This window comes from Trichechus manatus, unplaced genomic scaffold (assembly GCF_000243295.1).
Source record: "Trichechus manatus latirostris isolate Lorelei unplaced genomic scaffold, TriManLat1.0 scaffold00185, whole genome shotgun sequence".
NCBI classification, from domain to species: Eukaryota; Metazoa; Chordata; class Mammalia; order Sirenia; family Trichechidae; genus Trichechus; species Trichechus manatus.
Window position 1 is genome coordinate 4,684,909 of NW_004444121.1, and position 27,216 is coordinate 4,712,124.

A 27,216-nucleotide genomic window follows, 5' to 3' on the forward strand; every position below is an offset into this window, starting at 1 on the left:
AGAGATTTGCCCCATCACACGGCACGTAACTGGCACTCTGGCTGTGAAGACCTCTGGAAGCCCCCAGCCCACTGCAATCCCTGTGACAGGCCCACCTCCCAGCCCCTCTGCCCGCCCCACAGGTCCCAGGCTCCAAACTCAAATTCCTAAAAAAAGGAAAACCAAACCCACTGCCGTCCAGTCGATTCCGACTCATTGCGACCCTGTAGGACAGGGTAGAACTCCTCCATAGGGTTTCCAAAGCTGTAAATCTTTCCAGAATCAGATTACCACATCTTCCTCCCTCCGAGCAGTTGGAACTGCTGATCTTTCAGATAGCAGCTAGGAGCTTTAACCACTGCGACACCAGGGTTCCGAAAATAAGTGTAACCCATTGCCTTGGAGTTGATTCCGACTCATAGTGCCCCTATAGGACAGAGTAGAACTGCCCCATAGGCTTTGCAAGGAGCAGCTGGTGGATACGAACTGCCGACCTTTTGGTTAGCAGCTAAGAGCTTTCACCACTGCACCACCCCACCAGGCTCCGAAAATATATATAAAGATTGTTAAATGGGAACCTAATCTGCTGTGCAAACTTTCACTTTCCGCCATAAATCAGAATCTACTCAAAACTAAAAAAAAAAAAAAGTATCCCCATTCTGCCAGCCAAAAACCGTCTGTGGGGAGTGTGCGGGACTCGAACCCTCGGCTCTCCAGCAAGCGCTGTGCTAGCCGCAAGAGCTAGGCCGCCAGTGACCGCCAGGGGCGCTGCTCCCAACGGAGGCGGGGCCGTCTCGGGACGCGGGTCCGCGCCCCGTCGGGACCGCGCCCTGTCGGGCCCGCGCCCAGGTCCTGGCGCGCGTGCGCGCTAATCAGCCGGTGTGCGCGCGGCGGCGCAGGGACTGCTGGTCCCGGCGACACGAGCGGGCGCCCAGCGAGCGGAGCTGCGGGAGGATGTGGCGACCGGTGAGAGCACGCCGCCGGCCCGCGAGGCGCCTCTCTGGCGGCCCTGTCAGCGGCCCTCTGGCCGGCGACTTCCGACCCCCGCCGCCGTGCCCTGCAGGGACCCCCGGGCCCCTCTTAGACCCTGAGAGACCCTCGCGGCCCTGAGGCCCCCGCCCCGTGCCCTGTCAGGTAGCCTGGATCCTCGCGGCCCCCAGAGACCCTCCTGGGCCCTGCCGGAGACCCGAGTCTCGTCAGAGATCCCCCGCGCCCCCATGAGAGACCCTCGCGGTTGTCAGAGCCCATCGGGTACCTCGGAGCTCTCGGGCAGCCTCCTCTTCAGACCCCCGCCTGACCCCAGGCCCCGCGGGAGACCTCAGGTGCTGCTTACAGCCCTGCAGAGAGCGTGCCGCCGGGCCCACCCCAAGGTCCCCTCCCCTTGTCAGAAGCCAGCTTTGTCCCGGGTATGAAGGCAGTCTCAGACGACCGACCGCCCAGAAGCCCCCTGCCCTCTGTCATCCCCTGGCTGTGCACCCCTCCGCAGAGACACCCTTTCCCAGGGCAGCTGCTCAGTCGGCGCTGTGGCTTCCTGGGCTAGGGAACACCCCTCTTACCCTTCTGCCCGCGCCTCCACCTTAGGCCCCCCTCACTGCTGAGGCTGCCAGCGACCCTGGACATCCCCCCGCCCCAGTCTTTGACGTGTTCCTTGAGAGCCCCTGCCCCAGACAGTTTCCTAGAGGCCTCCCTCAGCAGCCCCTACCTCAGATCACCCCAGCTGACACCTGCCCCACAGTTCAGAGGCACACCCTTTCTGGACTTCTACCTCGCCCAAGTCCAGTTTCCACCAAAAAAAAAAAATCCAAACCCAGTGTCAGTCCTCACTCATAGTGACCCTATAGGGCACAGCAGAACTGCCACTTAGGGTTTCCAAAGCTGTAAATCTTTACGGAGGCAGACTGTCACATCTTTCTCCTGTGGAGTGGCTGGTGGGTTCTAACTGCTGACCTTAAGGTTGGCAGCCGAGCGCTTTAACCACTGCACCACCAGGGCTCCCTTTCAATTTCCATGGTCCTGGCCACATCGGACTTCTCAGCCTGCTCCACTGAACCCCTGCTGTTTGGACCCTGAAGATGGTGGCCGACTTCCCAGTTCTGCTTCCTAGTTGGGCCTGCAGTTAGGATTGCCACCTCTCCAAACTGTGGTGTCATAGCTATCAACTCCCGTCTCACCCACCCCTGTCCCAGGAATATAGCCCTTGCCCTGTATGGTTTAGATCTGAAGAGACAGAAGGGGTCCCTCAGTATTGCTCCTTTTTAACTTGGAATTTTATGTCAAACTTGTATTTTTGTAGTAAGCCTTGCAGGTTTAGACACTCAACAGTAGAAGTTAATTTCCACTGGCTTTGTGTGGCTTACAGTGAGCAGCTCTGTTCTATAGGCGTGTTTTATGGGCTGAGAGTCAGGCATAGACATTACAGTTTACAAAGCTCGCTCCTACCTCTCTGACCCCTGAGCCCTGCAGACAGCCCTGTGGAATAGATGGGTGGGTTCAGCCCCTGATTTGGAGCTGCTCACAACCAGGGGATCTGGGCCCACTAGGTTTCGGAGCCCTGTCTGGCATTGAGAGGGCCACAGAGCCTTGGGAGAGGGCAGGACTTTCCTGGTCGTGCAGACCTACCTCTCCTGGGCTCAGATTTCCTGCTGTGTGAGCATTTCTGTGCCTCAGTTTCCTCTCTGAATGAGGTGTGAGGGCTGTTGACCCTGCCGTTAACGTGCCTAGGTTTTTGTAAACCTTCTAGTGTTTCTTACTGCTGTGGGCCTTCCTGTCTGCAGTGAACTTTCAGCTCCCTTCTGATCTGCTGCATGTTAGAAAACCAGGCAGCTAAGCCTGTGCCTGAAGTGTGAGCAGTAAGGGTCCGCTGTGATAAAGCGCACTTGTGCTTGTTTGTGAACTTGGAGTGTTACTCAGCGTTCTTTCTGCTGCCTTAGAAGCTGTCAGCTGTGTTCCAGATGAATGTTGGAAAAGAACGCTTTAGATAAGAGAGGAGTTTGTGTTTCTGCAGATGGACCGGGCACACACACCCTGTAAGGCAGCCCTGAGAGTACAGCTAGAAGGGCTCGTATCTCCTTGTCCAGACCAGCAGCTTGGAGAGTGAAGGGGTGCGACCTGGGGCTGTGCTGGGCAAGCCGGCACGTAGGCCATCCTGGTGAGAAGGAACTGCTGGGTAGGAGGGTATCCTGGAGCCTTGCAGTCCTCTCCAGATCTGCCTCCACGGCGGCGCCAGTTGGTCATCTGCTGCTGCAGTGATGTGGCGGAGTCAGCCTGGACTGCATCCCAGGAGGACTGGTTGCAGGCTCAGCCCCGGCACTTAGAGGCACATGACCACTTTGGGCTTTGGGGCCTCTCCTGTGGGACCGGGCATCTCGGGGACGGTAGTTTGAGGAGCGCTGGAAGGAGCTGGGCACGTGAAAGGTCTGTAGACCCTGGCAGGCGAAACTGTCAGCACGAGTCTGTGCCCACTGGTGCCCTGTCAAGGGCCACACTGCTGCAGGGCCTGCTGCCGTCTCGTGCCTACCTGCAAGCCCTCCACCTGTTGCTGGGGGTGTGGGGTCCTAACTTGGGCCATGTGGGGGATCTGGTTAGACCTGTGCTTTCCAACCGTTTGTTTCAATTCAGTAAGCATTCGCAGGGTGTCCCGAGTAACCAAGCACCATCTGGATCCTGGGAATGCAAAGGGCGGTGGACCCTGCCCGAGAGCTCACAGTCTAACAGGAGACAGATAATGTGAGCTCAGTGTGATAAGGACGGGCGAGAGGTGTGCAGGGTCCAGAGAGGCCTGAGGTAGGAGGAAGCAGTGGGAGGGCTGGAGACTGGAGGACGGGAGGATGGCGCCACGTGGGGCTGTCAGCTGAAGAGAGAGGACAGAGGGCCCTCAGTAAGCACACAGAATCAGCCCCTGCAGCCCTCCAAGCAGGAGGGGCCGCGATGGTGTCACTGCACCCGCGATGGTGTCACTGCACCCCAGGTGCTCGGCTTCAGGGCTTCATGCGGCTCCTCTCTGGCCCTGAATCCACTTGGCCGTTATCCAGCCCTCCCCTCCTGCGCCAGAACTCAGACGGAGGCTGTGGTCCTTCTGCCTGCACACTCGCATCTCCCCTTCCTTGATGACCCCGCAGCTGACAACCCCCCACCCCAGTACCCTCCCTGACCTGGGTCCTTTCGCTCCCTCCTGGCTGGGGGCTAACCAGGCCTGGGACACTCCCCCACCTAGCTCCAGCTTGCCTTGCTGCCCACCCTCTTCCGCGGGGGGAAGTGCCCCACCGCAGCACACGTTATGATTCCAAGCCCTGTTTTCCTCGCCTCAGACATGCCCTGTACTTTGATTTGGTGAAGCTGTGACCCTGCCTAGGGAACCATCCCCGAGGTGTGCACGTGGAGACCCAGCTCTCGTGCCCCCCTACCCAGGTTGCAGTTTCCCAGCCCCGCGTTTTCCCGCCCGCATTGTCGGTGCAGTAGCTGTGTGGTCATGGGATCGGGGTGGGTGGTACAGGGAGGAAGGGAGGAGTTCCTCACAGGGGTGATGTGAGCAGGCCCCTTAGAATGGGCCTGGAACCAGGAAGGCTGCATCTGGGGGGGCATGAGCAGGGACACAGTGGGGTGTGAGGAGGCAGGCTTGGTTGGATTGGGGGCGCAGGGCCCTTCTGTGGGCATGCGTAGATCCTGGTTTGGTGGATGAGGTGGGCGATGGTTGGGATTCCACCTGGACCCAGCCATCTGCAGGCTCTGGTGCCCTGAGTGACTGTACAGGCAGGGCCTGATGCCCGGTCCCGTGCCCACCTCTCCTGCCGTGGCCCCGGCAGCATGAAGAGGCGTGGGGAGACGGTGTGTCATGCTACACTCCTGCGCAGACGACCCGGGGTCAGGACGGCGAGCCCTTCACGCTGCCGCCTCGCGGCCTGCGGCGCCTTCCTGGCCTCTTTGGGGTTTTCGTGGAGGTTTGGCACTGGCTGTATTTGTGGCCTTGCTGAGCAGATATTTTCTCTCCTCCCTGTGCTGCTTTTGGGACAGTAGGTCATGGACCTTTGCGTTGTTTTCTGTCCTTGGACCCGTCTGCAGAGCCCGAATGCGATAGAGAAGTCGCTCCGTATTTGGAGCAGCGTTCGTAACAGTAACGTTCAAACCGTGGGCGTGACTCACTAAATCTTTTTTTTTTTTTTTTTTTATAATTTTTGTTGTTGTTGTTGAGAATATACACAGCAAAACATACACCAATTCAACAGTTTCTACATGTACCATTCAGTAACACTACATTCTTCGAGTTGTGCAATCATTCTCACCCTCCTTTTCTGAGTTGTTCTCCCCATTAACATAAATTCACTGTCCCCTATGGTTCCTAGCTAATCTTTCAATTTGCTCTCATCAGTTGATCCCATATAGATAGCTCTTAAAAGAACATAATGCTCAAGGCAGACTTTTTTTTTTACTTTTGTTGTTAGGTGCTGTCAAGTTGGTTCCCACTCGTAGCGACCCTATGTACAACAGAACGAAACACTAGGTCCTGTGCCATCCTCACAATCGTTATGCTTGAGCCCATTGTTTCAGCCACTGTATCAATCCGTCTCATTGAAGGTCTTCCTCTTTTTCGTTGACCAAGCATGATGTCCTTCTCCAGGGACTGATCCCTCCTGATAATATGTCCAATATGTGAGACGTAGTCTCGCCATCTTTGCTTCTAAGGAGCATTCTGGTTGTACTTCTTCCAAGACAAATTTGTTCGTTCTTTTGGCAGTCCATGGTATATTCAGTATTCTCCAACAGCGCCACTCAAAGGCGTCAATTCTTCTTCAGTCTTCCTTATTCATTGTCCAGCTTTCACATGCATATGAGTCAATTGAAGATACCATGGCTTAGGTCAGGTGCACCTGAGTCCTCAAGGTGACATCTTTGCTTGTTAACACTTTAAAGAGGTCTTTTGCAGCAGATTTGCCCAGTGCAATGTGTTGTTTGATTTCTTGACTGCTGCTTCCATGGGTGTTGATTGTGAATCCAAGGAAAATGAAATCCTTGACAACGTTAGTCTTTTCTCCATTTATCATGATGTTGCTTTTTGTGTTCTTTATGTTGAGGTGTAATCCATACTGAAGGCTGTGGACTTTGATCTTCATCCGTAAGTGCTTCAAGTCCTCTTCACTTTCAGCAAGCAAGGTTGTGTCATCTGTATAATGCAGTTCATTAATGAGTCTTCCTCCAATCCTGATGCCCTGTTCTTCTTCATATAGTCCAGCTTCTTGAATTATGTGCTCAGCATACAGATTAAATAGGTATGGTGAAAGGATACAACCCTGACAAACACCTTTCCTGACTTTAAACCACGCAGTATCCTTATTCTGATCGAACAACTGCTTCTTGATCTATGTACAGGTTCCTCAAGAGAACAATTTAAGTGCTCTAGAATTCCCATTCTTCCCGAGGTTATCCATAATTTGTTATGATCCACACAGTCGAATGCCTTTGCATAGTCACTAAAACACAGGTCAATATCTTTCTAGTGTTCTCAGCTTTCAGCCATGATCCATCTGACATCAGCAGTGATATCGCTGGTTCCACAGCCTCTTCTGAATCTGGCTTGAATTTCTGGCAGTTCCCTGTCGATATACTGCTGCAGCCACTTTTGAATTATCTTCAGCAAAATTTTACTTGTTTGTGATATTAATGATATTGTTCGATGATTTCTGCATTCTGTTGAATCATCTATCTTGGGAATAGGCATAAATATGTATCTCTTCCAGTCAGTTGGCCAGGTAGCTGTCTTCCAAATTTCTTGGCATAGACAAGTGAGCGCTTCCAGCACTGCATCCATTTGTTGAAACATCTCAGTTGGTATTCTGTCAGTTCCTGGAACCTTGTTTTTCACCAGTGCCTTCAGTACAGCTTGGACTTCTTCCTTCAGTACCATTGGTTCCTGATCATATGTTACCTCCTGAAATGGCTGAATGTCCACCAGTTCTTTTTGGTGTGGTGACTCTGTGTATTCCTTCCATCATTCTCACCCTCTTCTGAGTCATTCCTCCCCCATTAACATAAACTTACTGTCCCCTGTGGTTCCTAGCTGATCTTTCAAGTTGCTATTGTCCATTTGATCACATATAGATAGTTCTTAAAAGAACATAATGCTTAAGGCAGACCTTTTTACTAGTTAAGCTAAACTATAGTTTGGTTTTAAGATGATTTTAGGAAATATTTTTGGTTTAAGGTTTAAAGATTTTCTCAGCACAGTGGTACCAGGGGTTCAGCCAGCCTCCATGGCTCCAGAAAGTCTGGAGTCCATGAGAATTTGAAATTCTGTTTTACATTTTCCCTCTTTTGATCAGGATTCTTCTACGCAATCTTTCATCAAAATGTTCAGTAATGGTAGCTGGGCATCATCTGGACTTCTGGACTCATGGCAAAGGAGGCCATTGTTCATGAAGGCAATTACACACATTCCATTTGCTTCTCCTATTCCTGACTCTTCTTCTTCCTCTTTTGCTCTGGGTGAATAGAGGGCAATTGTTGTGCCTTGGATGGCCGCTTGCAAGCTTTTAAGACCCCAGGCACTATACAGCAAACTAGGAGGTAGAGCAGAAGCACTAAACATGTTATTAGGCCAGTTAACTGGGACGTCCCATGACACCGTGACCCTAAACCTCCAAACCAAAGACCCAAATCCCATGAGGTGTTTGGTTGTACATAAGCGGTCTCAGCAGCTACTCTTTTTCGTCATTGTTATAAATATGTCTGCCACACAACTTTTGTCAATTCAACTTTCTAGGTGTACAACTTACTGACAGCACTTACAATAATTGACTGTGCAAACCTACCCTTAATCAGTGCAATTTTTCCATCACCATAAACTGAAACTCAGTGCTCCATAAGCAATAGCCTCCCTCCCTTTTTCAGTCTGTCTGCCCCTGGTGACCACTGATAAACTCTGCTCTCCATACATGTGCCTGTTCTTGTCTTTTTATGTAAGTGAGGTCATACAATGTTTGTCCTTTTGTGACTGACGTATTTCACGCGGTATGTCTTCCAGCTCCATCCTCACTGTTGCATGTATCCAGACTGCGTTTCTCCTACTGGCTGAGTAGTATTCCATTGTATGTATGTCCCACATAGTGTTTGTCCATTCTTCTGTTGATGGGCATGTATGGTGTTTGTACCTTTTGACTCTTGTGAATATTGCTGCAGTGAATCCAGAGCGAAAAAACAAACCCACCGCCGTCAAGTCGATTCTGACTCATAGTGACCCTATAGGACAGGGTAGAGCTGCTCCATGGGGTTTCCAAGTTGTAGGTCCTTATGGAAGCACTGCCGCGTCTTTCTCCTCCAGAGGGGCTGGTGGGTTCGGGCTGCTGGCCTTTTCAGTTAGCAGCCAAGCGCCTAACCGCGGTGAACGTTGGTGTATGAGTCTCTGCTTTCAGATCTTTCGGGTGTACACCTAGGAATTGGAATTGCTGAGTCATATGGTAGTTCTGTTTTTAGTCTTTTGAGGAACCGCCACACAGTTTTCCACAACGGCCCTATCGTTTTGCATTCCCATCAGCAATGGATGAGGGTTCTAGTTTCCCCACGTCCTCACCAACATTTATTATTTTCTGTTTTTTTTTTTTTCAATCTTGGCCATCCTGGTCTGAGTGAAATGGCGTCTCACTGTGTTTTTGATTTGTATCTCTCTGATGGGTAATGATGCTGAGCATCTTTTCATGCGTCACTAAGTGTTCCCTCCCCAAAACTTTCTTGTTAGAAGGATTTACAGTTGGGGAATTTGTGGTTGAGGAACTTGTAAGACCTCATAGCTAAAGTAAGATTGGGGGACTGGTCTCAGGTGAACGCAAGAAGGCCTTGTGTTTTCACAGTCACCGAAATGAGGTTGCACGTGATGTAGCAGGACCCTATTCTTTCATAAACAACGTGCCCATGGAAATAACACACCCACACACAACTCGCAGAAATGATGAGATTAAGTAAAACAGTTCTGGCACAGTGCTGTTTGCATAAAAATGTGGTAGTGTCCCGGTCCCCTAGGCCTCCCATTCCCACCGTCCGCACGCTTATCCAGGCAGACGCTCTTCAGGGCCCTCCCGCAGCTTTACTGAGTTGCACCTTCCTGCATGCTCCCTCCCGTTTGGAATGCTAGCATACATAGGGGCAGATTTCCTGTGTCGGGCCTCTCCGTCAGAGCTGAGCACCTTCTTTCTGGTGGTGTGATTGTGCATTTTTGACACAGTCTCCCATGGGGGGTGCAGATGGCCATCCCCTGGTCACTTATGAGAGGTCACAGCAGCAAGAAGTGGTAAATGATAGGTCAAAGGACATGGCGGCCCCGGGGGTCCTCAGGGGCAGGGGCCGTGATGAGCGGGGTCCCATCCTGGGTGAGGCAGGTCAGGGTGCACTTTCTTCCAGCAGAGCCTGGGAGACAGGGAGACATTCAAAGAGGGGTGCTTCAGTGGGCTGTAATGAGCCCACAGTTCATGGTGCAGTGGGGCGGAAGCCTAAGGTGGCCCCGCCTTAGCCTTTCCTCGTCTCTCAGGCCACTGTCACCCTCATCCGAGCTCCTGAGAGGTGGTCTTTCCAATCCTCAGTCAGGCGTATGAGCCTGGCCTGGAGCCCGGAAGCACAGCACTCTCCCTGGAGCGTGCTGGCCGTGTGGAGGTGCTACAGCAGCCCAGGCTCCAGACCTGCGTGGGTGTTGGTGCTGGCCTCATGGGGGGCCCATGTGGGTGTCGGTGCTGGCCTCGTGGGGGGCCCGCGCGGGTGTCGGTGCTGGCCTCATGGGGGGCGCGCATGGGTGTCGGTGCTGGCCTCGTGGGGGGCCTGCACGGGTGTCGGCGCTGGCCTCGTGGGGGGCGCGCGTGGGTGATGGTGCTGGCCTCGTGGGGGGCCCGCATGGTTGTCGGTGCTGACCATGTGGGGGGCCCGCGTGGGTGTCGGTGCTGGCCCTGTGGAGGGTGGCCTGGTGGCCTGGCACGTGGATGCCTCTCTGACCCTGCTGCTTGCTCTCCTGCAGTCGTGGCTTTGCGGCTTCCACTCTGCCTTGCTGCTGAGCAGGACGAAGCCCCGGCCGCCCCCCACCGCGTCCTTCGGGAGGAACATCAGGGTCTCACACGCAAGGTAAGGCGCTCTCTCTCCCCCAGTGCAGCACCCTCACCAGGCAGGATGGTGACCCTGTGGGGGCGTGGAGGTAGAGGTGCAAATGGGGTGGCCCCCCTGGCTCCATGGCAGCAGTTCAGGGAGCCTGAGTCTGGCCCTCTGGGGAGAGCGTCTCCCTGATAGCACACAGCCTGAGCAGACAGCCCGTGAGCCGAGGCGCGCTCAGGTGGATGTGAACTCTGAGGGGGGAGCAGGCTGCCATGTGGGTGGGGGAGGTAGGACTGCTGTGGACAACAGAGGTGGCAACAAGTGACACCAGAGAAGATGTGGGAAGGGGTTCCAAGAAGAAGGGCTGCTCGGAGGCCCTGTGGCCAGTGTGGATGGACCACAGTGGGTGGGGAGGGTGGGCAGGGTGGACACTCAGGCCAGAGCGCATGCTTGTTATGGTTGACATGGCTGAGCTCCTCCTCCAGGGCTGTGTTTGGGGCACCCAGTGCCCGTGTAATGGTGCCTGTGAGTGTGGAGACAAATGGTGCTCAGCTGTGTGCAGTGTGCATTGGGCTCCGGCTGTGTGCAGCATGCATTGAGCTCCGGCTGTGTGCAGTGTGCATCTTGAGCTTTGGCTGCAGCAGAAAGCTAGCCTGGCACGAGTTGGGGAGGAAGGGACAGAGTCAGGTGGTGACCAGGGCCCGTGTCTGTCTCCCCTCCAGCTCCGGGCGCCCCAAGCCGCTGTGGAAGAAGGTGATGTCCGCCACGGTGGTGGGGGTGCCTCTGCTCCTTGGCGTCCGCTACCTCATGGCAGAGGCGCGGGAGAAGAGGAGGATGCGGCTCATGGTGGAGGGTGTCGGGCGCTTTAGTAGGTCGGTGGCTGCCAGGCCAGGGTGGAAGTGTGACCTCGTCCCCCTTGTGGGCTGCTCAGGCTGGCCTCAGTGTAGCTGGGCCCACTGGTCATGTGGCCTGTGGTCAGCTCAGGAGGGGCTACAGGGAGTCTGCGTGGGCCTGGTTTGGAGGGGCTGGACCACTGTCCGTGACTTCAGCCCCCACATCCTTTCCCTGAGACTAGCCTCCGCCTTTGTAGGGAGGAGCTGCACACAGGGCTTGCTTTTCCCCCGCCTCCAGACAGACAAGCGTTTGGTCCCCCTTCCTGCTCTTCTCTCTTCTTTTCCTCTTATTCACCTCTCCCTGCCCCAGCTCTACAACAGAGGCCAAACAGAGTTGGCACCCAGACAGGGAGAAGTTTGGGACACAGACAGGAGGGCTGCTGCTCTCGCCTCACTCCTGGTGTGTGATGTCCAGATGTGGGCTGATCTGGTGTTGCTGTCGGGTCCTCAGCGGATGGTTTTACCGGAGCCCTGTCATCTGCTTTATCTCCCAGTTCCGGATTCTGGGCGGGCACTTCCTGCCGGACGGCCTTGGTTCACAGCAGCCTTGGTCTCCTGCAGCCACAGGCCTGGTGCCTGACCTCCTCGGAACCGCCTCCTGGCTCTGAGTGAAGCTTCAGTTAGCCGGGACCTAGTTCACCCAACAACACTGTTAGCCACAGGGGTCTGTGGCTGCCTTATGCCAGACCTCGGTCAGAAGGCTTCCAGGGGCCCCTGTCCATGCTCTGCTGGCTCCTGGCACTGCTGCCTCTCCAGGGCCAGGCTGACTTCCAGGGGAAGCCGCTTAGGACCCACAGTGGGACTCATTTAGATTCATTCTGCTCTCTGAAGGGCATGTGGCACATGGATAGACGGATGGGTCATTGGATGGATAGGTGGGGGCGGGGGGCGGGCGGTCAGGTGGATGGACAAATGGGCACATGGGTGGACAGACGGAGGGACGGTTGGGTGGACGGACAGATGGGCAGATGGGTGGGTGGAGAGATGGATGGGTAGATGGAAGGATGCATGTGTGAAGATTTCCAGCCCCGAGGACGAAACAAATGGTCAGAGGTTGCTCCTCTAAGCCCCATCTCGCTGGGTGCTGTGGTTAGTGGGTTTGCCTGGCGCCTCTTCTTGTCATCCGTGTTAGTAGGTTCTGGGAGGTGTCCTCTGTTCTGTCCATCTCTCCTTTACTAGCCCTGGGGCCCATGCGGCTCGAGCATGGGGCTGTGTGTGTTGTTCATGGCCCGTTCACCGTGGTGGACCGGAGGGAAGGGGAGGCGGGCCCGCCCAGGTACGGCTGGTCCTGGAGTGCACACTGTGTAGTCTGGGTTTGTCTTTGCACATCCGCCTTACTGTCTTCTGGTGCTCAGAGACCCAGCGATGGCCTCGTGTGTGCCTCACTGCTCTCAGAGGCTGAGCTGGTATCGGAAGAAGGGAAGGAAGCTCTAAGCCCTAACAGTTGCTTGGGCCAGCAGGCTTCACGGAGTCCCAGTTGGGTACAGGACACGGGGCCCTGGGACAGGGCAGACATGCAGGGGCCCAAGGCAGGCACAAGGTGTGTGACCCTTCGGGCCGGCGCCCCAGAGAAGGGTCTGGAGGGGAGTAGCCGTCAGGATGATTGTACGCGCCTAAGCGCTCTGTCTGGGGTGGAAGGTTTGCGAGTGTTCCGTCATTGGCCCGGCTTCTTGCTCCTCCCCACCTAGTTCATTTAAAATTTTTAAAATCATCAGTGTTCTTCCCATTTATTGTTCTTTTCTGTGGACTGTTTGAGAGTCAGTTGTCCACGTGCCCCATCATCCCCGAATCCTTTAGCACGTCTTTCTGGTAAACAAGGGCGTTCTCCGACAGCCACAAAATCAGAAAATCGGGACGAGCCAGCCGTCTCTAACCCTCAGACCCCATTCAGGTGTAGCCAGGTGCCCAGCAGGAAGGTCCAGTGCAGGGTCACGTCTTTAGTGCCCTCGAACCTGGGGCAGGTCCTCAGTGTCTCTGGCTTTCGTGAAGATTACAGGCCAGTTATGTAGCAGGGCTGGCAAACCACAGCCCTCAGACCAAATGTGGCCAGCTGTCTGCTTCTGTAAAGACAGTTTTATTGGAACATGGCCACACCCGTACACGTACATGTTGCCCGTGGCTGCTTTGGCGTGCGCTACAGCGGCGGAGTTGAGTGGCTACAACACAGACCATGTGGCCCCAAAGCCTAAGGTATTTCTGTGTGGGCCTTTCCAGAAAGAAGTCTGCCAACCCCTGCCGTCAGTTGGGGTTTGCGTGGTGTTTCCGCTCATGGTTAGATGCTGCTGAAGCGTCCCCGACAGGAGCATGACAGAAGCGAGGCTGCTCTTGGCGGGTCCCGTCCGGCGGTGTCTGCCAGGTCGCACTGCTGTGGAGCTCCTTGTCACCAACAGTTGGCCCCGGCAGCCGCTGTTCGGTGTGTCGCTGGCCTGTTGCTTGTTGCGCTTCACCCCCGGCCTCAGTACGCGTTGATCCTTCTGGGGAGAACGCACTCTTCTCGGCGTTGCCGAGTGCTGGCGGCTCTGATGCTGCCATTCCTTCTGCCTTGGTTGTTGGCATTCTGCTGTAAGGAAGGGTCTTCTCCCCGTTGATTTGTTCCTATCAGTACGGACACGTGGACTTCTCTCTCATCGGGCGGGCTGTTACCTGTTCACATCATCACTGTTGTCACGGTTGTCCTGGATTTGACCGTGGGGTCCCTCTTTATCCCCACCATTTTATAAGGAAAATTTCAAACACAGCAAAATCGAGGAAGTTTTACAGTGAACACCCATGTGCCCACCACCTGGATTTACCAGGAGCAGGTCTGTCCTTCCAACATGTCAGCATCGTTCTTTGGAGTGTTTTATTCCTCCCTGGGCCCGAAAACCAGGAGTCTGCACTGAAGCCTCCAGCTCCGATCCGGCACCGGGCTCCCGTCCGGCACGCGGCTCCCGTCCGGCACAGGGCTCTCCGGTTCTCTCCCTTCTCCCACCCTCCGTAGTGCACTCACTCACTGGACCAGTCGCCAGGTGCAGCCACAGCCCCGCCGGGTCCCCACACGGCCCCTGTGCAGACGCTCCCTTTGCCCTGCCGGGCTCCTGCACCTAGGCTGGTCACTCCACCCCCCATGCTTGCCAATGGGACCCCCCTCGATTCAGCACCTGGGTGGGGCGGAGCTGCCACCTCGCGGCTTTTGGATGGAAGTATCCAGGAAGGAGGGAAGCCTGATACTTTGACTTTTTTTAAAAATAAATTTTATTTTTTAGAGCAGTTTTAGGTTTACAAAGCGATTGTGCGGAAAGTACAGAGAGACCTCCAAGTGTAAAGCCCTGGCGCCTGCACACCGTGTGCTGTTAACATCGGGCATTCCTGTGTGTTGGTTTGTTACAATGCACGAACCAACGTGGATACCTTATTGTTACCTGAAGCCCACAGTTCCCATCGGGGCTCTGTTGAAGTCCTCTGGGTTTTGACAAATCCACCATGTCACATGTCCACCATCACAGGATCATACAGAATAGTCACTGCCCTAGAAGTACCCCACGCCTACCCGTCTATCCCCCCATCCTGAACCCGGGCCAGACTAAAGAAGTGGTGCCCGCGGTCAGGCCTGCCTCAGGCCCTCCTGGAGCCGCCCGTGGGGCCAGCAGTGCCCTGTCGGCTCCCAGCACCGTCCCCACGCTGTCCCGGGCGCATGTGCTGCCCAGCCGCCTCTGAGCACTTCGCGTGCCCTTGAAGCCATATTTTAAAAACTAAATCCCTTTTCCACCTTAGAGCAAAAGTTTGTGGAATTTTTTCACATCTTTTATTTTTATTACAAAAGTATTTTAATATAAAAATTCTCATAGAAGTAAAACAGTCTGAATGTGCCTCCTGACCCTACATCAAGGGTGAAGACCAGGAAGGGTTTGTCAGTGCGTGTGCTGAACGGGCCCCATCTGACTGCGCTCACACAGCTGGGCAGAACAGAAACGGGATCGTGCCACATACGCTGCCCCAAGGACCCCAGCCCCTGGCCCGGGAGCCCTTCAGCCGGTGCACGTGGCCCCTAAGCACCCTGTCGGTAAAGAACCCCTGGGTGTAAGATTCTCATGAGTGTGCGTCAGTAGCTCGTGCCCTACTAGGTAGAGACCGCAGCTCCAGGTGGCAGATTATTCAGATCGATTCCTCGAGAACTCAGCACCCCCAGAGTGCACGTGGGCACGCGGCTGCTGCTGCCAGAAGCTCTGCCCTGACCCGCTCCGTTCCCAGAGGGGGGACACAGGCGCCGATCGGCCACGCGGGGGTCTCGTGTACACGTGTGTGCGTGCGCGCGTCTCATCCTCCCCACACGCACACAGGCTGAGTGGACGGGGGTAGCTTCTAAACAAAAAGCAAGCTGCTTTACAAGAAGGGGTGATGGGTGGGCGTGTCCCTCACCCCTCTGTGGGTCAGAGGTGAGCGCCCTGCCCTCCTGGTTACTGACAGCCCTGCCTTTCTTCAACACTGTGGGGCTCTACTGGAGGTCAGTCCTGTCCATGGGACCTGGGCGGCCTCTAAGCCTCAGGGCTCTGGAACAGTTAGGAAGCTTCATGGACTCCAGAAGATTCCTAACTGGTGGACACAGGCTCCAGGGCTCCCTGTGGGAACCCCGAGTGGTGCCGGGTTTATCAAGAGCTCACCAGGCAGCCAGTGCCTGGCACGAGGATTGAGCTCTAGGGAACGTGGTATTGGCCGAAGGGGCCCCCAGCCCCCTTCCCCGGCTCACTCCCTGCTGGGGCCTTCCTCTGACCCGGGCTCAGCCTCCTGCCCGAACTGTCCCCTGGAGCTGGAGACGGTGCCTATAAATGGCCACTCCATCCCCACTCCTCCCAGCAGCCTTCCACCTCCCCCAAGACCTTCCTGCGGAATCTCAAGGTCTGACCTCCTGCCCCTCCAAGCCCCATCACCCTACACTGCCCTCTGGTCCCACCCCTTTCCTCATGGTCCCAAGACCCCATCCCTCCTGTCCCTGTTCCCTCCATATCTCCTTCCTTGCATACCGCACCCCTGCTCCTTCTCATCTCACCTGGACACCCAGTGGGGTCACGTCCAGTGGGTGGGGAGGTGGTGTGGGACGGAGACTGCTGAGACTGACCTGCTGGGAACCACATGGAGCAGAAGGAGGGCCGGCCAGGACCCCTCAGCTCCTGGTCCAGCGCCCACCTGGTACCCCAGGACGCCTGTGAACACAGCACCCTCATGTGTTTGCCCTGGCCCCCAGGGCAGGGCCCCATGGTTCACTCCAAGCCCGGGCTCCCAGACCCCTTCCTGTTCAGGGTGGCCCCCTCTGCCCGGGGGGCGGGCTTGGCCCAGCACTCAGTGGCCTCTCCCTCAGGTCCCTGAGCATCGGCCTGCAGATCTCCGTGGACTACTGGTGGTGCACCAATGTTCTTCTGCGGGGTGTGGACGAGGTTTGTCCCCTGTCCTGGGCGTGGCTGCGGCCGCTGGTGCCCATGCCACTCTGGGGGGGTAGGTGCCCTGGATGAGGTAGGCGGTGGCCTGGACTGGGAGGGGACGGTCTGCCTGCCCCGACCCCATCCCTCCCCTGTGCCTGTGGTCAGAACAGCCCGAGGTACGTGGAGGTGATGTCTGCATGTCATCAGCGGGCAGCCGACGCCCTGGTGGCCGGGGCTATCAGCAACGGGGGCCTCTACATCAAGCTGGGCCAGGGCCTGTGCTCCTTCAACCACCTGCTGCCCCCCGAGTACATCAGGACCCTGCACGTGCTGGAGGACAAGGCGCTCACGAGGAGCTTCCGGGAGGTGAGCGTGGGGCGTGGAGGTGGGGCTGGTGGGGCCCCTGCGGCCGGCGGCAGCTGCACTGGGCCTCCCTGCCCAGGTGGACGAGCTGTTTCTTGAGGATTTCCACGCGCCAGCCCATGAGATCTTCCAGGAGTTCGACTACCAGCCAATAGCGGCCGCAAGCCTGGCCCAGGTGCACAGGGCCAAGCTGCATGATGGCACTGATGTGGCCGTGAAGGTGCGTGGGGAACCTCAAGAGGGAGCGCAGAGCGTGGGGTGCTGTTGGGGATGCGCCGCCGCACGACTGCCTGCGCCCGCCCACCCAGGTGCAGTACATTGACCTGCGGGACCGGTTCGATGGTGACATCTATACCCTGGAGCTGCTGCTGCGGCTCGTGGAGCTCATGCACCCCAGCTTTGGCTTCAGCTGGGTCCTCCAGGTAATGTGGGTGCCAGGCCAGCCTTCTGTGGGGTGGTGGGGGAGGGGGGTGCCAGGCACGAGCCTGATGCTGTGTGGCCCCCAGGACCTGAAGGGGACACTGGCACAGGAGCTAGACTTTGAGAACGAGGGCCACAACGCAGAGCGCTGTGCGCGGGACCTGGGGCACTGCCACTACGTCGTGGTGCCACGCGTGCACTGGGACAAGACCAGCAAGGTGGGCACGGCCGGCCCGCAGGTGGGGGGCAGCCGGGCCTGCTGAGCCAGCGCCTTCTCCCTCCCAGCGTGTGCTGACCGCGGACTTCTGCGAGGGCTTCAAGGTCAACGACGTGGAAGCCATCAAGGCACAGGGGCTGGCGCTGCAGGACGTGAGTGCGTCACACGGGGTGGGGGGGCTGGCGCTGCAGGACGTGAGTGCGTCACACGGGGTGGGGGGGCTGGCGCTGCAGGACGTGAGTGCGTCACACGGGGTGGGGGGGCTGGCGCTGCAGGACGTGAGTGCGTCACACGGGGTGGGGGGGCTGGCGCTGCAGGACGTGAGTGCGTCACACGGGGTGGGGGGGCTGGCGCTGCAGGACGTGAGTGCGTCACACGGGGTGGGGGGGCTGGCGCTGCAGGACGTGAGTGCGTCACACGGGGTGGGGGGGCTGGCGCTGCAGGACGTGAGTGCGTCACACGGGGTGGGGGGGCTGGCGCTGCAGGACGTGAGTGTGCAGCATGGGGTTTGGGATGGGGGAGCTGATGCCACAGGACATGAGTGTGGTGTGGGGGGGGCATGCACCCCATCCCCCACCGTGCCGTAGCCACCCATCCTCCCCCAGATAGCCCAGAAACTGATCCAGGCCTTCGCGGAACAGATATTCTACACGGGCTTCATCCACTCTGACCCACACCCTGGCAATGGTAGGAGAGGCCCCCAGGAGTAAGGCTGAGGGGACTGGCTGCGGGGGCAGGGGCAGGCCTGAGCCAGCTACTGTGTCCCCAGTTCTGGTGCGGAAAGGCCCAGACGGGAAGGCGGAGCTGGTGCTGCTGGACCACGGGCTCTACCAGTTCCTGGATGAGAAGTAAGTGGGGGTAGGTGGGAGCGCCCATCCCAAGACCGGCCTGCCCTGGCCGCTCCAGGTGACCGTGCTGGCCTGCAGGGACCGCTCAGCGCTGTGCCAGCTGTGGCGGGCCATCATCCTGCGGGACGATGCGTCGATGAAGCTGCATGCCGCAGCGCTTGGGGTGCAAGGTGAGGGTGCTGAGGTGCCGGAGTGCTGGGTGGGGAGGGGGGTGGGTAGTGGTACTGCAGACCTGCTCAGCCCCACCCACTGCCCCCAGACTACTTCCTGTTCTGCGAGGTGCTGATGCAGCGGCCTGTGCGCCTGGGCCAGCTGTGGCGCTCCCACCTGCTAAGCCGCGAGGAGGCGGCCTACATGCAGGACATGGCACGCGAGCACTTCGAAGACATCATGAGCGTGCTCAAGGCCCTGCCGCGGCCCATGCTGCTCGTGCTGCGCAACATCAACACCGTGCGCGCCATCAATGCCTCCCTCGGTGCCCCTGTCGACCGCTACTTTCTCATGGCCAAGAGGTTGGTGGCTCCCAGCGGGGTAGGGGGGCGCGAGGGGGACACGGGCTGACCCATGTGTCTGGCACAGTGCGGTCAAGGGCTGGAGCCGCCTGGGGGGCGGCACGTACCAAGGCATCTACCGCTTCAGCCTCTTACGCCAAATCAAAGTTGTCTGGGAACTGCTCAAGTTTGAAGTGGCCCTGAGGTGAGTGGGGGGGATGGAGACCCAGGGGTGAGTGGGCAGCAGGGCCCAGGGCCGGCTCCCCACCAACCTGCGACTTGCCCACCCCAGGCTGGAGATCGTTCTGATGCGGGTCACAGCCTTGGTGGTCCGCACCCTGGTGCACCTGGGCCTGGTGACTGAGCCCGAGGGCCTCTACGAGTACCTGGAGACCTAGGCCACCCTCCCTGCAGGACAGGAGGACCTTGAATGCAGCAGGGCTGCCAGCGGCGGCCCAACAGAGCCAGCACTCAGGGCTGGCAGCACAGTGGCTCAGACCCAGGCCCAGAGCAGCTGCAGCCTCGCGCAGCCCGGTGGGACTCAACTGCGGCCTGGTTGGGGGCCTTGCAATGAATGCACACTTTTTTCCAAACAAATCGTTTTCCTTGTGTTATGTACAAAAAGGGTGGAGGAGGATGGGGATGGGGGCAGTGGCATCACCCGCGAAACTAGAAGTGAGCGGTGACGCGGTCCGTCTCCAACAGGTCGTCCAGGATCTGTGGGTACAGGGGTGGTGGTGAGGCCCGTGGGACAGGGCAGCGGGTGGAGGACGGGCAGGGGGATCACTCACGATGTCGGGCGTGGTGCCGATCTTCTTGGCCAGCTCGCCGCGCTCCATGGTGCTGAGGTAGAGGTACCGGTTGAGCAGCTCCCCGTCCAGGACATTGCGCACAGCATTCTGCAGGATGCGCCGGTCCACGTGCAGCATGCTGGGGGAGGGGCAAAGTTAGGGGGGACCGAGGGGGCATGGGGCGGGGGGATCGTGGGCTGGGAGGGCACCCACCGGAAGGCGCGGGGGTTGAGGCCGGCATGGTGGGGCAGCATGGTGGTGAGAGCGTTCTGCAGCATCAGCAACCGCCGGTACGTTTTCTCCTGCATGGGCAGGAGGAGCCCAATGCCGCCGTCCAGCGTGGCTGTGGGGCCAGGCATGTGAGCTGGTGCCGCCCCCTGCCCCGCCCCCAGGCCCCGCCCCCTGCCCCGCCCGCAGGCACTCACCGAACCACGTGATATGCTTATTCTCCCACACCACTGACTTCTTGCTGGGCCCCTCTGCGGCGCCCCGGCATGGGGTCCTCCAGAAGGTGTTGACGTGGGCGCCCACATGGAAATCAGCCCGGCGCAGCAAGCGCATCCCCCCAAAACTCTCCTTGGCTGGGCAGAGACCACTGTCACTGCCCGCCCTGCCCCCAGCCCCCCACCCCCAGTGGGGAGGGCGCCGGCTCACCTTCCGGCAGGTACATGTACACCATAAGGTTGCGGTCTCGGTCGGACACTGGGGAGGAGAGGCCAGAGGGTCAGCCAGCCACCCCAGCACAACCTGGCCCTCGTGCCCCACCCCGCGCCCACTCACCCAGGAAGCCCAGCTGGGCATTGTCCACCATGAAGTCCACACTGTACACCTCGAGAGGCTTGGCGTCCTGTGGAGGAGAAGGGGGAGTCAGGTCGGCCTAGGGCCGACCCAGACACCCAGACAAGCGGCACCGGGCCCCCATATACCCGAGACACGAGGCTCAGGGTCTTGCTCTCCTCCTGGTAGCGCAGCAGTGAAATGCTCTTCATGACGTCCGCAGCCAGGATGAAGTTCTTCACGCTGATCATCTGGTGGATGTACAGCTGTGTGTCGATGAAGGCCATGCCCGTCAGCTCACTGGCCCGCAGGCTCCACAGGAAGATCTGGGGGGCGGGCGTGGCAGCAGGGGGTGAGCAGGGAGTGTTATTCCCAAGGGGAGCAGGGTGAGGGCTGATCCTGGGGGAGCAGAGTGAGTGGGGGGCTGACTCCCGGGGGAGCAGGGTGAGTGGGGGGCTGACTCCCGGGGGAGCAGGGTGAGTGGGGGGCTGATCCCGGGGGAGCAGGGTGAGTGGGGGGCTGATCCAGGGGGAGCAGGGTGAGTGGGGGGTGGCTGGCTCCTGGTGGGGGCACCATACCTTCTGGCCGATGGCCGACACCAGGTGGCCATTGCAGTGACACAGGGCAGTGACTGGACCCTTTTGCTCCTTCTCGTACAGGACCTTGAACTTGTTCTTGGTGAGGGGCTGGCCGGGCTCAGGCACCACCTCAATCACGTCCATGATCAGGATCTGGGGGTGTGGGGGCTGTAGCGCGTGGGGACGGCAGAGGGGCTTCGGGCCGGCCCCACCCAGCTTGCCCAGCCTTACCCGCCCTCGGCATGTGACCTCCTCCCCCTGCATGAGGCAGGTGCCGGCGGCCACGTAGCCCTTGAGGCCTGACACAGTCTCCTCGCTGCGCAGTGACACCGTCTTCATGCACGTCACATGCTCCCACTCCTCCAGCTCGATTCTGCGGGTGGCAGGGGCCTCGTCAGGATGCACCCCACCACACCCTGCCCACCCCACCCGCCCAGGCCGAGGCCCACCTGGCATTGGGAATGGCCTCCCAGCTGACCGGGGAGATGAGCTGGATGGAGAAGGCTTCCTGCTGGGGATGGATGTAGCGGTCATCTGAGGGCAGAGGGACACTGGTTACGGGGTGGTGGTCCCAGTGGGGAGAAGGCAGAGGGTTACAGGGTGGTGGGGGCAGCAGGGTGGCGGCCGTGAGGGGAGAGGGCAGAGGGGCAGTGATTACAAAGTGGCGGTCACAGCGGGGAGAGGGCAGTGGGGCGGCAATCAGGCAGGACGCCCCAGACAGGCCGTGTGAAGGAAAGACACACCCCTCTCAATGGTCTCAAACTCCTTCTCCTCGCCCGTCATGCGGGGGATGCGGGTGCAGGATGCGTTGGTGCTGGTGGCAACAGCGTACACCTGGGGGTGAGGCTGGCCATCAGGAGCCAGGCCAGGGCCAGGCCCAGAAAGCCCGTGTGTGTAAGGGGGGTGCGGCGGGGTGGGGGTCAGACCTTGGACTCCACATGGTAGGCCACATAGTGGGCCGTGCAGCGCAGCGGGACCTTCCTGACCGGCCACGGGGCGTCGTAGGACAGATAGGCGGGCAGGACACTGATGCGTAGCTCACCCTGCGGGCAGCATGGTTAGCAGGGGAGGTGGGCAGGCCACTCCAGGGGTGTCCCGGATGCCTGCCCTCAGCACCGGAAGTGTGGGGGCACCGTGTTGGCCAGAGCACCTGAGGGGGCCACGGTGGTGGATGTCCAGAGCTGTGTGCACCTCTGTCCTTGGGCCTCTGTCCAGCCCCAACACTCACTAGGGCTGCAAGTGCTGGGCACAAGGCAGGGCGGGCGGCTGGAATGTCCTGGGGTCCCAGGCAAGGGGCCGCACCGATGGGGCTGAGGGGACCATGCAAGGCACAGCTGCCCGTCCCTGAGTCGGACCACGACATCCCTGTGTCCCCTGGGCCCCCATGAAGTACTCTCACGTTGTAGCTAAGTTGGTCCTTGAACAGCCCAGGTGGCAGCTGTTCCATTTTAAACATAGACAAGGACACAGGCTCAGAGGGCGTGTGGCCTGCCCCCTCACACAACTGGCTTCAAACCGGGGCAGTCTGGTTTCTCAAAGGGACTGAGGCCAGACCTGGGCAGAGGCCATGCAGAGCAGGATGGGCCAGCGAAGAAGTGACTAGACACTGCCTGTAGGGTCGACCCCACCCAGGAGGTCCAGCTGGTGGCCACGTCGGCCCGCCCTCAATTCCTAGCTGCCCCATCCTCCCAGCTTGCCTGGCACGGAGCCCCATGTCTGCCTCGCTGTCCTTGGCCCCCACCAGCCTCTGGATGCACCTCCCTGGCCCAAGTAAGGGTCCCCTGTCCCATAATCTGGGGGCCTCGCCTCTGGGTCCCAGCACCCAGCCTGGGCAGCATCGGCAAGGGAAGGCAGGCCCCCTACCTGTCTGTTGAAATAAAGGAAGCCGCGGGGGCAGTTGACATTGTGGAAGGGGGCGAAGGAGTCGATGGGGCCGTCAATGCCCATGGGGTGCAGCCGCAGGGCCCCCCGGCCAGTCACCAGGAGCCAGTGGGGTGAGGGGCCACAGATGAACACCTGGGGGCGGGCGCCATGAAGAGGCTGGCCCCTCCCTGTCTCCTGCACCCGGACACCCCAGGGCCAGCCTGCCCTACCCCTGAGTAGCCATAAATGTCCTCGAAATAGCGGAAGCGCGCCACACGGGCTCGGACCCCAGCCCCCTCCTCGGCACTGCCGCCCTCTGCCTTCTTCTTGGACGGCTTCGGTCTCTTCTCCCGGAAGTTGATGTTGTGAGGGACCTGGGAGAGATTGTGTGAAGGCTTGGCCCCGGAGGCCCTGCCCATCAACCCACCCCCTAACGCCCTCAGCCCAGCCAGGTCCAACCACTGGCACCTTCTTGAAGCGAACTTTGAGATTGCCCTGGCCGAGCTGAGAATCGTGGGAGAAGGCCTCGTAGATGAGCAGCTCCTGGTCCACGTGCACCTGGGGGCGAAGTGTGGGGCTGTCAAGGGGTAGACAGGGGTGGAGTGTGGGGCCTTCGGGATAGGCGGGGGGTGGAGTATGGGGACGTCAGAGAAGTAGACGGGGGTAGGAGTGTGGGGCCATCGGAGATAGATGGCGGGGGAGTGTGGGGCCATCAGAGTAGACGGAGGGGAGTGTGGGATCGTCGCGGGGTAGACGTGGGGGCAGGGTGGGGCCGTCGGGGCAGACGGGGAGTGTGGGGCCGTCGGGGGGGCAGACGGGGAGTGTGCGGCCGTCGGGGGGCAGACGGGGAGTATGGGGCCATTGGGGGGGGCAGACGAGGAGTGTGGGGCCGTTGTGGGGGGTGTAGACGGGGAGTGTTGGGCTGTTGTGGGGGTAGATGGGGAGTGTGGGGCCATCGGGGGATAGACGGGGAGTGTGCGGCCATCGCCGGGTAGACGGAGTGTGGGGCCGTCAGGGGGGGTGTAGACGGGGAGTGTTGGGCTGTTGTGGGGGTAGATAGGGAGTGTGGGGCCGTCGGGGGATAGACGGGGAGTGTGCGGCCGTCGCGGGGTAGCCGGAGTGTGGGGCCGTCGGGGGCGGGTGTAGACGGGGAGTGTAGGGCTGTCAGGAGGCCAGTGTGTGGTTCTCACCAGCAGGTAAGGCCGGCTCTGGCGGCTGCCCAGCGCCACCAGCAGTACCTCCTTGACGAGGGGCAGCTCGCCCTGGCGTGTGACCTCCTCCTTGCGGGTCTCGCCCTGTGTGGTGGGCTGTCCGAAGGAGCTGTCCACCAGCACACGCTGCCCCACAGGGAAGTTCTTCACCAGGAACACCAGCCGCCAGTCGGGAAGCTGGTAGATCTGGAGGGGTGAGCAGTGGTTGGCCAGAGCTGGGTGCAGATGAGGGGCCAGCCTGGGCCGCACGGGGCGGAGTCACCCACCTCCATGGCGCCGTTCTCCCGCACCAGCAGGCACCAGTGGGTGGGCTCGGCGCGGAAGGGAGCGGGCTCTCGGTCAGCGGGGGGCTGGCTACTCCTGCGAGCCTCTTCCTTACTGGGGCTGAAGAGGGAGCTCGAGTCCCCGTACAGCATCTCCTCCTCGTCGTCCACCGTGGGGCTGGGCCAGGCAGCACATCACGGGGCTGCCATGGGGATGGGCCCCATGCCTGCCCCCCCGCCCGGCCCTGCCACACACCTGGTCTCCGAGCCCAGGCCCTCGGCCTCTGAGCCACTGCGGGCCCCCAGCTCATCGCGGGCCCCACCCAGCCGGCTCTCGGTGGTGAACATGCCGCTGACATCACGGTACAGGCAGAGCGTGATCACCTTGGACTGCTGCGGGGAGGCGGGGGGCTCAGCAAAGCAGGGGCGAGGCATGGGGGGTGGGGCGCAGGGACAGTGGGGCAAGGCTCTAGGTGGGGCACACAGACAAAGGGGCGAGGCTCCAGGAGGGGCGCAGGGACAAAGGGGCGAGGCTCCAGGAGGGGCACACAGACAAAGGGGCGAGGCTCCAGGAGGGGCACAGGGACAAAGGGGCGAGGCTCCAGGAGGGGCGCAGGGACAGTGGGGCGAGGCGTGGGCGGGGCCTACATGGTGCAGTGGGGGCTTGTGCAGCGCCAGGCGGTGGTGGCGGCCCCCGTACGAGTCACTTTTGAGCAGGAACATGGTGACATGGCCCTCGGCACTCATGATGACCACGTAGGGGTCAGCCACGGCACACTGCACGATGGGGGAGCCCAGGTCCACGGGGATGAAGTGCAGCTGGTTCACTGCGGGCACAGACGGGTGGTTGACTCGGCCCAAGGACTCACCACCCCCTCCCCTGGTCCCGCCCGCCCACCTCCTTCCAGCAGGCGGATGCCCAGTGGCGACACTTGCACGATGTAACGGTTGTCCCCGATGTTGCCAGCAAACACTGTCGGGCCCTGCGTGGCAAAGCCGCTGGTGTCCAGCTCCATGATCTCCTGCCCTGTCTGCAGGATCTGGGGGTGACAGAGCAGTGAATGACGTACTATCCTCACGCAGACCCTCCAACCCCGGCCCAGGCCCACCCTCACCATGGTGGAGTCCTCCCGGCTCAGGATCAGGAAGCCATGTCTCTTCCCCTCCTCTTCTGCTTCAGGAGTGCTGGGCTCCTGCTCCGCCCCCTCCCCCTTGGGAGTCTCGTCCTGTGAGGGTGGAAAGGGAGCAAAAATCCCCACTGGGCCCCCCTGACCCTTTTTGCCTTCACAGTGGGGGCCGCTGTCTCGGGACAAGCCACCAGCCGGGAGGCCTGGACTCCCCGAGGTACGAGAGGAAGCTGGGCCCACGGGGTGGGAAACCCCCAACCAGGCAGCCCTGAAGTCAGCCAGGGGAACAGAGGTGTCTGCTGAGGTGCTCAGGCCAGAGCAAGCATGTGATGTGACTGCCTCGCCCACTCTGGGCACACTGCCCTGCAGGCCGCCCTTCACACAAGTCACACGGCAGCCCCAACCAACCTACCTCCTCCTTACGCACAGTGGCGATGACTGTCCACATATCATAGCAGCCAGGAAGTTCAAAGGTCGTCACCACCTGAGGCCGAATGCTCTTCTGCAATTGGCAAAGGGGTCAGCGCAGCTCATGCCCCTGGTGTACCTGTCCTGCCCATCATCCACACACCTGCAGCACCGAGGCCCCGGTTGCCCACACACCTGCAGCACCGACAGGGCCCCGTTCTTCCCGTACCCAGAACAAACCACGATCTCCAGATCTGGCTCAGGACTGTTCTGGAACTACAGCAGAAGGCAGGGAGGGTGGTGAGCACCACTGTCCCCACATAGCATTCCCCTCCCCCAACTGTCCCTGTGGGCACCTCTTCAGAAAGGAAGGCAGGTTCTCCCATGGTGGCGTTGGCACAGGGTCCGATGTTGAGGATGCTGTCACACACCTGTGGACACAGCAACAGTCACGCGGGCCAGCTGGGAGGCTGCCCGGGCACCCCCGGCCCCAAGCTCACCTCAAAGGAGTAGGTGGCCAGCTGTGTACCTGACTGGGCCTCGCTCCCGTACACTTCGATCTCATCCACCTCGTCCTGAGGCACCGACTTGCCCCCTGCAGCACCAAGAGCCCTCTGAGCCCACCTGCACCACCTGGCCCCCATCCTCAAGCCCCCCGGATCCCACGATCTCCCAGCCCCTCACCTGACCAACCCACTGCAGCATCGACCCGCTTTTTCTTCGTGGGTGGTTCTTCCTGTGGGAGCGAGGGGCAGTGAGCTGCCTGGGCCCTACCCCCTCCAGCCCCCAGCTCCGAGCCACGCACCTTGTCGGCAGTCTCTCGGACAGCGCTGGCCGGGGGCTCCTGCAGCTTCTCTGTGTACTTGAGGAGGAGGGAGTTGCCCAGGCGAGAGCCCAGAAACAGGTACCCAGGCTCCATGGTGACCATCTGAGGGGGGGTAGGAGGTGAGGGTGTGCAGAGGCCCAGGACCCCACCCTACTCCCCACCTGGTTCCCACTCACGCTGGTGGTGAGGACGCTTGCAGCAGCCTTGTCGAAGTGGAAAGCGCGGACACTGCGCATGCCGTCGGTGATGAGGGTCAGCACATAGCTGGGGAAAGTGGACACTGAGTGAGGGCAGGGATGGGGGTAGGGAGGGGGCACTGAATGGAGGCAGGGCTCACAGACGGAGGCGTCAGGATGAGCCACTCACATTTCACCGCCCTTGAGAGAGATAACCATCTTGTCATAGGAGATGAAAGCTGCCTGGGCACAGTCGAGAGTGATCCTCACGCCCTCCTGTATGCCTGCGCGGGAGGGGGCCATCCAGCAGCACTGGGAAGACATTCCACAGCCCCACCCCTCGGCCCCGCCCCTCGGCCGAAGCCCCGCCCCTCGGCTCCACCCCTCGGCCCACAGCCCCGCCCCTCTGCTCCGCCCTTCGGCCCACAGCCCCGCCCCTCTGCTCCGCCCCTCGGCCCACAGCCCCGCCCCTCTGCTCCGCCCCTCGGCCCACAGCCCCAGCGCTTTGCTCCGCCCCTCGGCCCACAGCC

The 27,216-nt window shown here is 59.8% G+C and overlaps 2 protein-coding genes across 2 annotated transcripts in view; one reads left to right on the forward strand and one right to left on the reverse strand.

Moving 5' to 3' along the window:
* The first annotated feature begins 10,764 nt into the window (after nt 1-10,764).
* On the forward strand, nt 10,765-19,213 carry ADCK5 (aarF domain containing kinase 5). The gene is made up of 13 exons (XM_023741601.1): nt 10,765-10,910; nt 16,267-16,342; nt 16,493-16,693; nt 16,770-16,910; nt 16,999-17,112; nt 17,197-17,328; nt 17,396-17,479; nt 17,933-18,014; nt 18,097-18,175; nt 18,254-18,345; nt 18,435-18,687; nt 18,755-18,871; nt 18,959-19,213. Exons 1-13 carry the CDS (start codon nt 10,795-10,797, stop codon nt 19,062-19,064), a joined length of 1,593 nt encoding a protein of 530 aa, XP_023597369.1. The 5' UTR covers nt 10,765-10,794; the 3' UTR covers nt 19,065-19,213.
* A 44-nt stretch (nt 19,214-19,257) lies between these two features.
* Nucleotides 19,258-27,216, reverse strand: part of CPSF1 (cleavage and polyadenylation specific factor 1) — a 16,293-nt gene continuing 8,334 nt past the window's right edge. The window contains exons 9-37 of the mRNA XM_004387399.2: nt 26,877-26,970; nt 26,687-26,774; nt 26,490-26,612; nt 26,369-26,420; nt 26,185-26,279; nt 26,041-26,115; nt 25,880-25,960; nt 25,689-25,778; nt 25,265-25,375; nt 25,048-25,189; nt 24,798-24,976; nt 24,406-24,542; nt 24,153-24,327; nt 23,866-24,072; nt 23,144-23,233; nt 22,906-23,049; nt 22,676-22,828; nt 21,739-21,855; nt 21,556-21,646; nt 21,262-21,346; nt 21,044-21,185; nt 20,813-20,965; nt 20,384-20,560; nt 20,238-20,304; nt 20,112-20,159; nt 19,883-20,038; nt 19,671-19,800; nt 19,458-19,596; nt 19,258-19,383 (exon numbers count right to left, since the gene is read on the reverse strand). Of these exons, the coding sequence (XP_004387456.1) occupies nt 19,336-19,383; nt 19,458-19,596; nt 19,671-19,800; nt 19,883-20,038; nt 20,112-20,159; nt 20,238-20,304; nt 20,384-20,560; nt 20,813-20,965; nt 21,044-21,185; nt 21,262-21,346; nt 21,556-21,646; nt 21,739-21,855; nt 22,676-22,828; nt 22,906-23,049; nt 23,144-23,233; nt 23,866-24,072; nt 24,153-24,327; nt 24,406-24,542; nt 24,798-24,976; nt 25,048-25,189; nt 25,265-25,375; nt 25,689-25,778; nt 25,880-25,960; nt 26,041-26,115; nt 26,185-26,279; nt 26,369-26,420; nt 26,490-26,612; nt 26,687-26,774; nt 26,877-26,970 (3,389 nt within the window). The 3' untranslated portion in view covers nt 19,258-19,335. The remainder of the gene's footprint in view (nt 19,384-19,457; nt 19,597-19,670; nt 19,801-19,882; nt 20,039-20,111; nt 20,160-20,237; nt 20,305-20,383; nt 20,561-20,812; nt 20,966-21,043; nt 21,186-21,261; nt 21,347-21,555; nt 21,647-21,738; nt 21,856-22,675; nt 22,829-22,905; nt 23,050-23,143; nt 23,234-23,865; nt 24,073-24,152; nt 24,328-24,405; nt 24,543-24,797; nt 24,977-25,047; nt 25,190-25,264; nt 25,376-25,688; nt 25,779-25,879; nt 25,961-26,040; nt 26,116-26,184; nt 26,280-26,368; nt 26,421-26,489; nt 26,613-26,686; nt 26,775-26,876; nt 26,971-27,216) is intronic.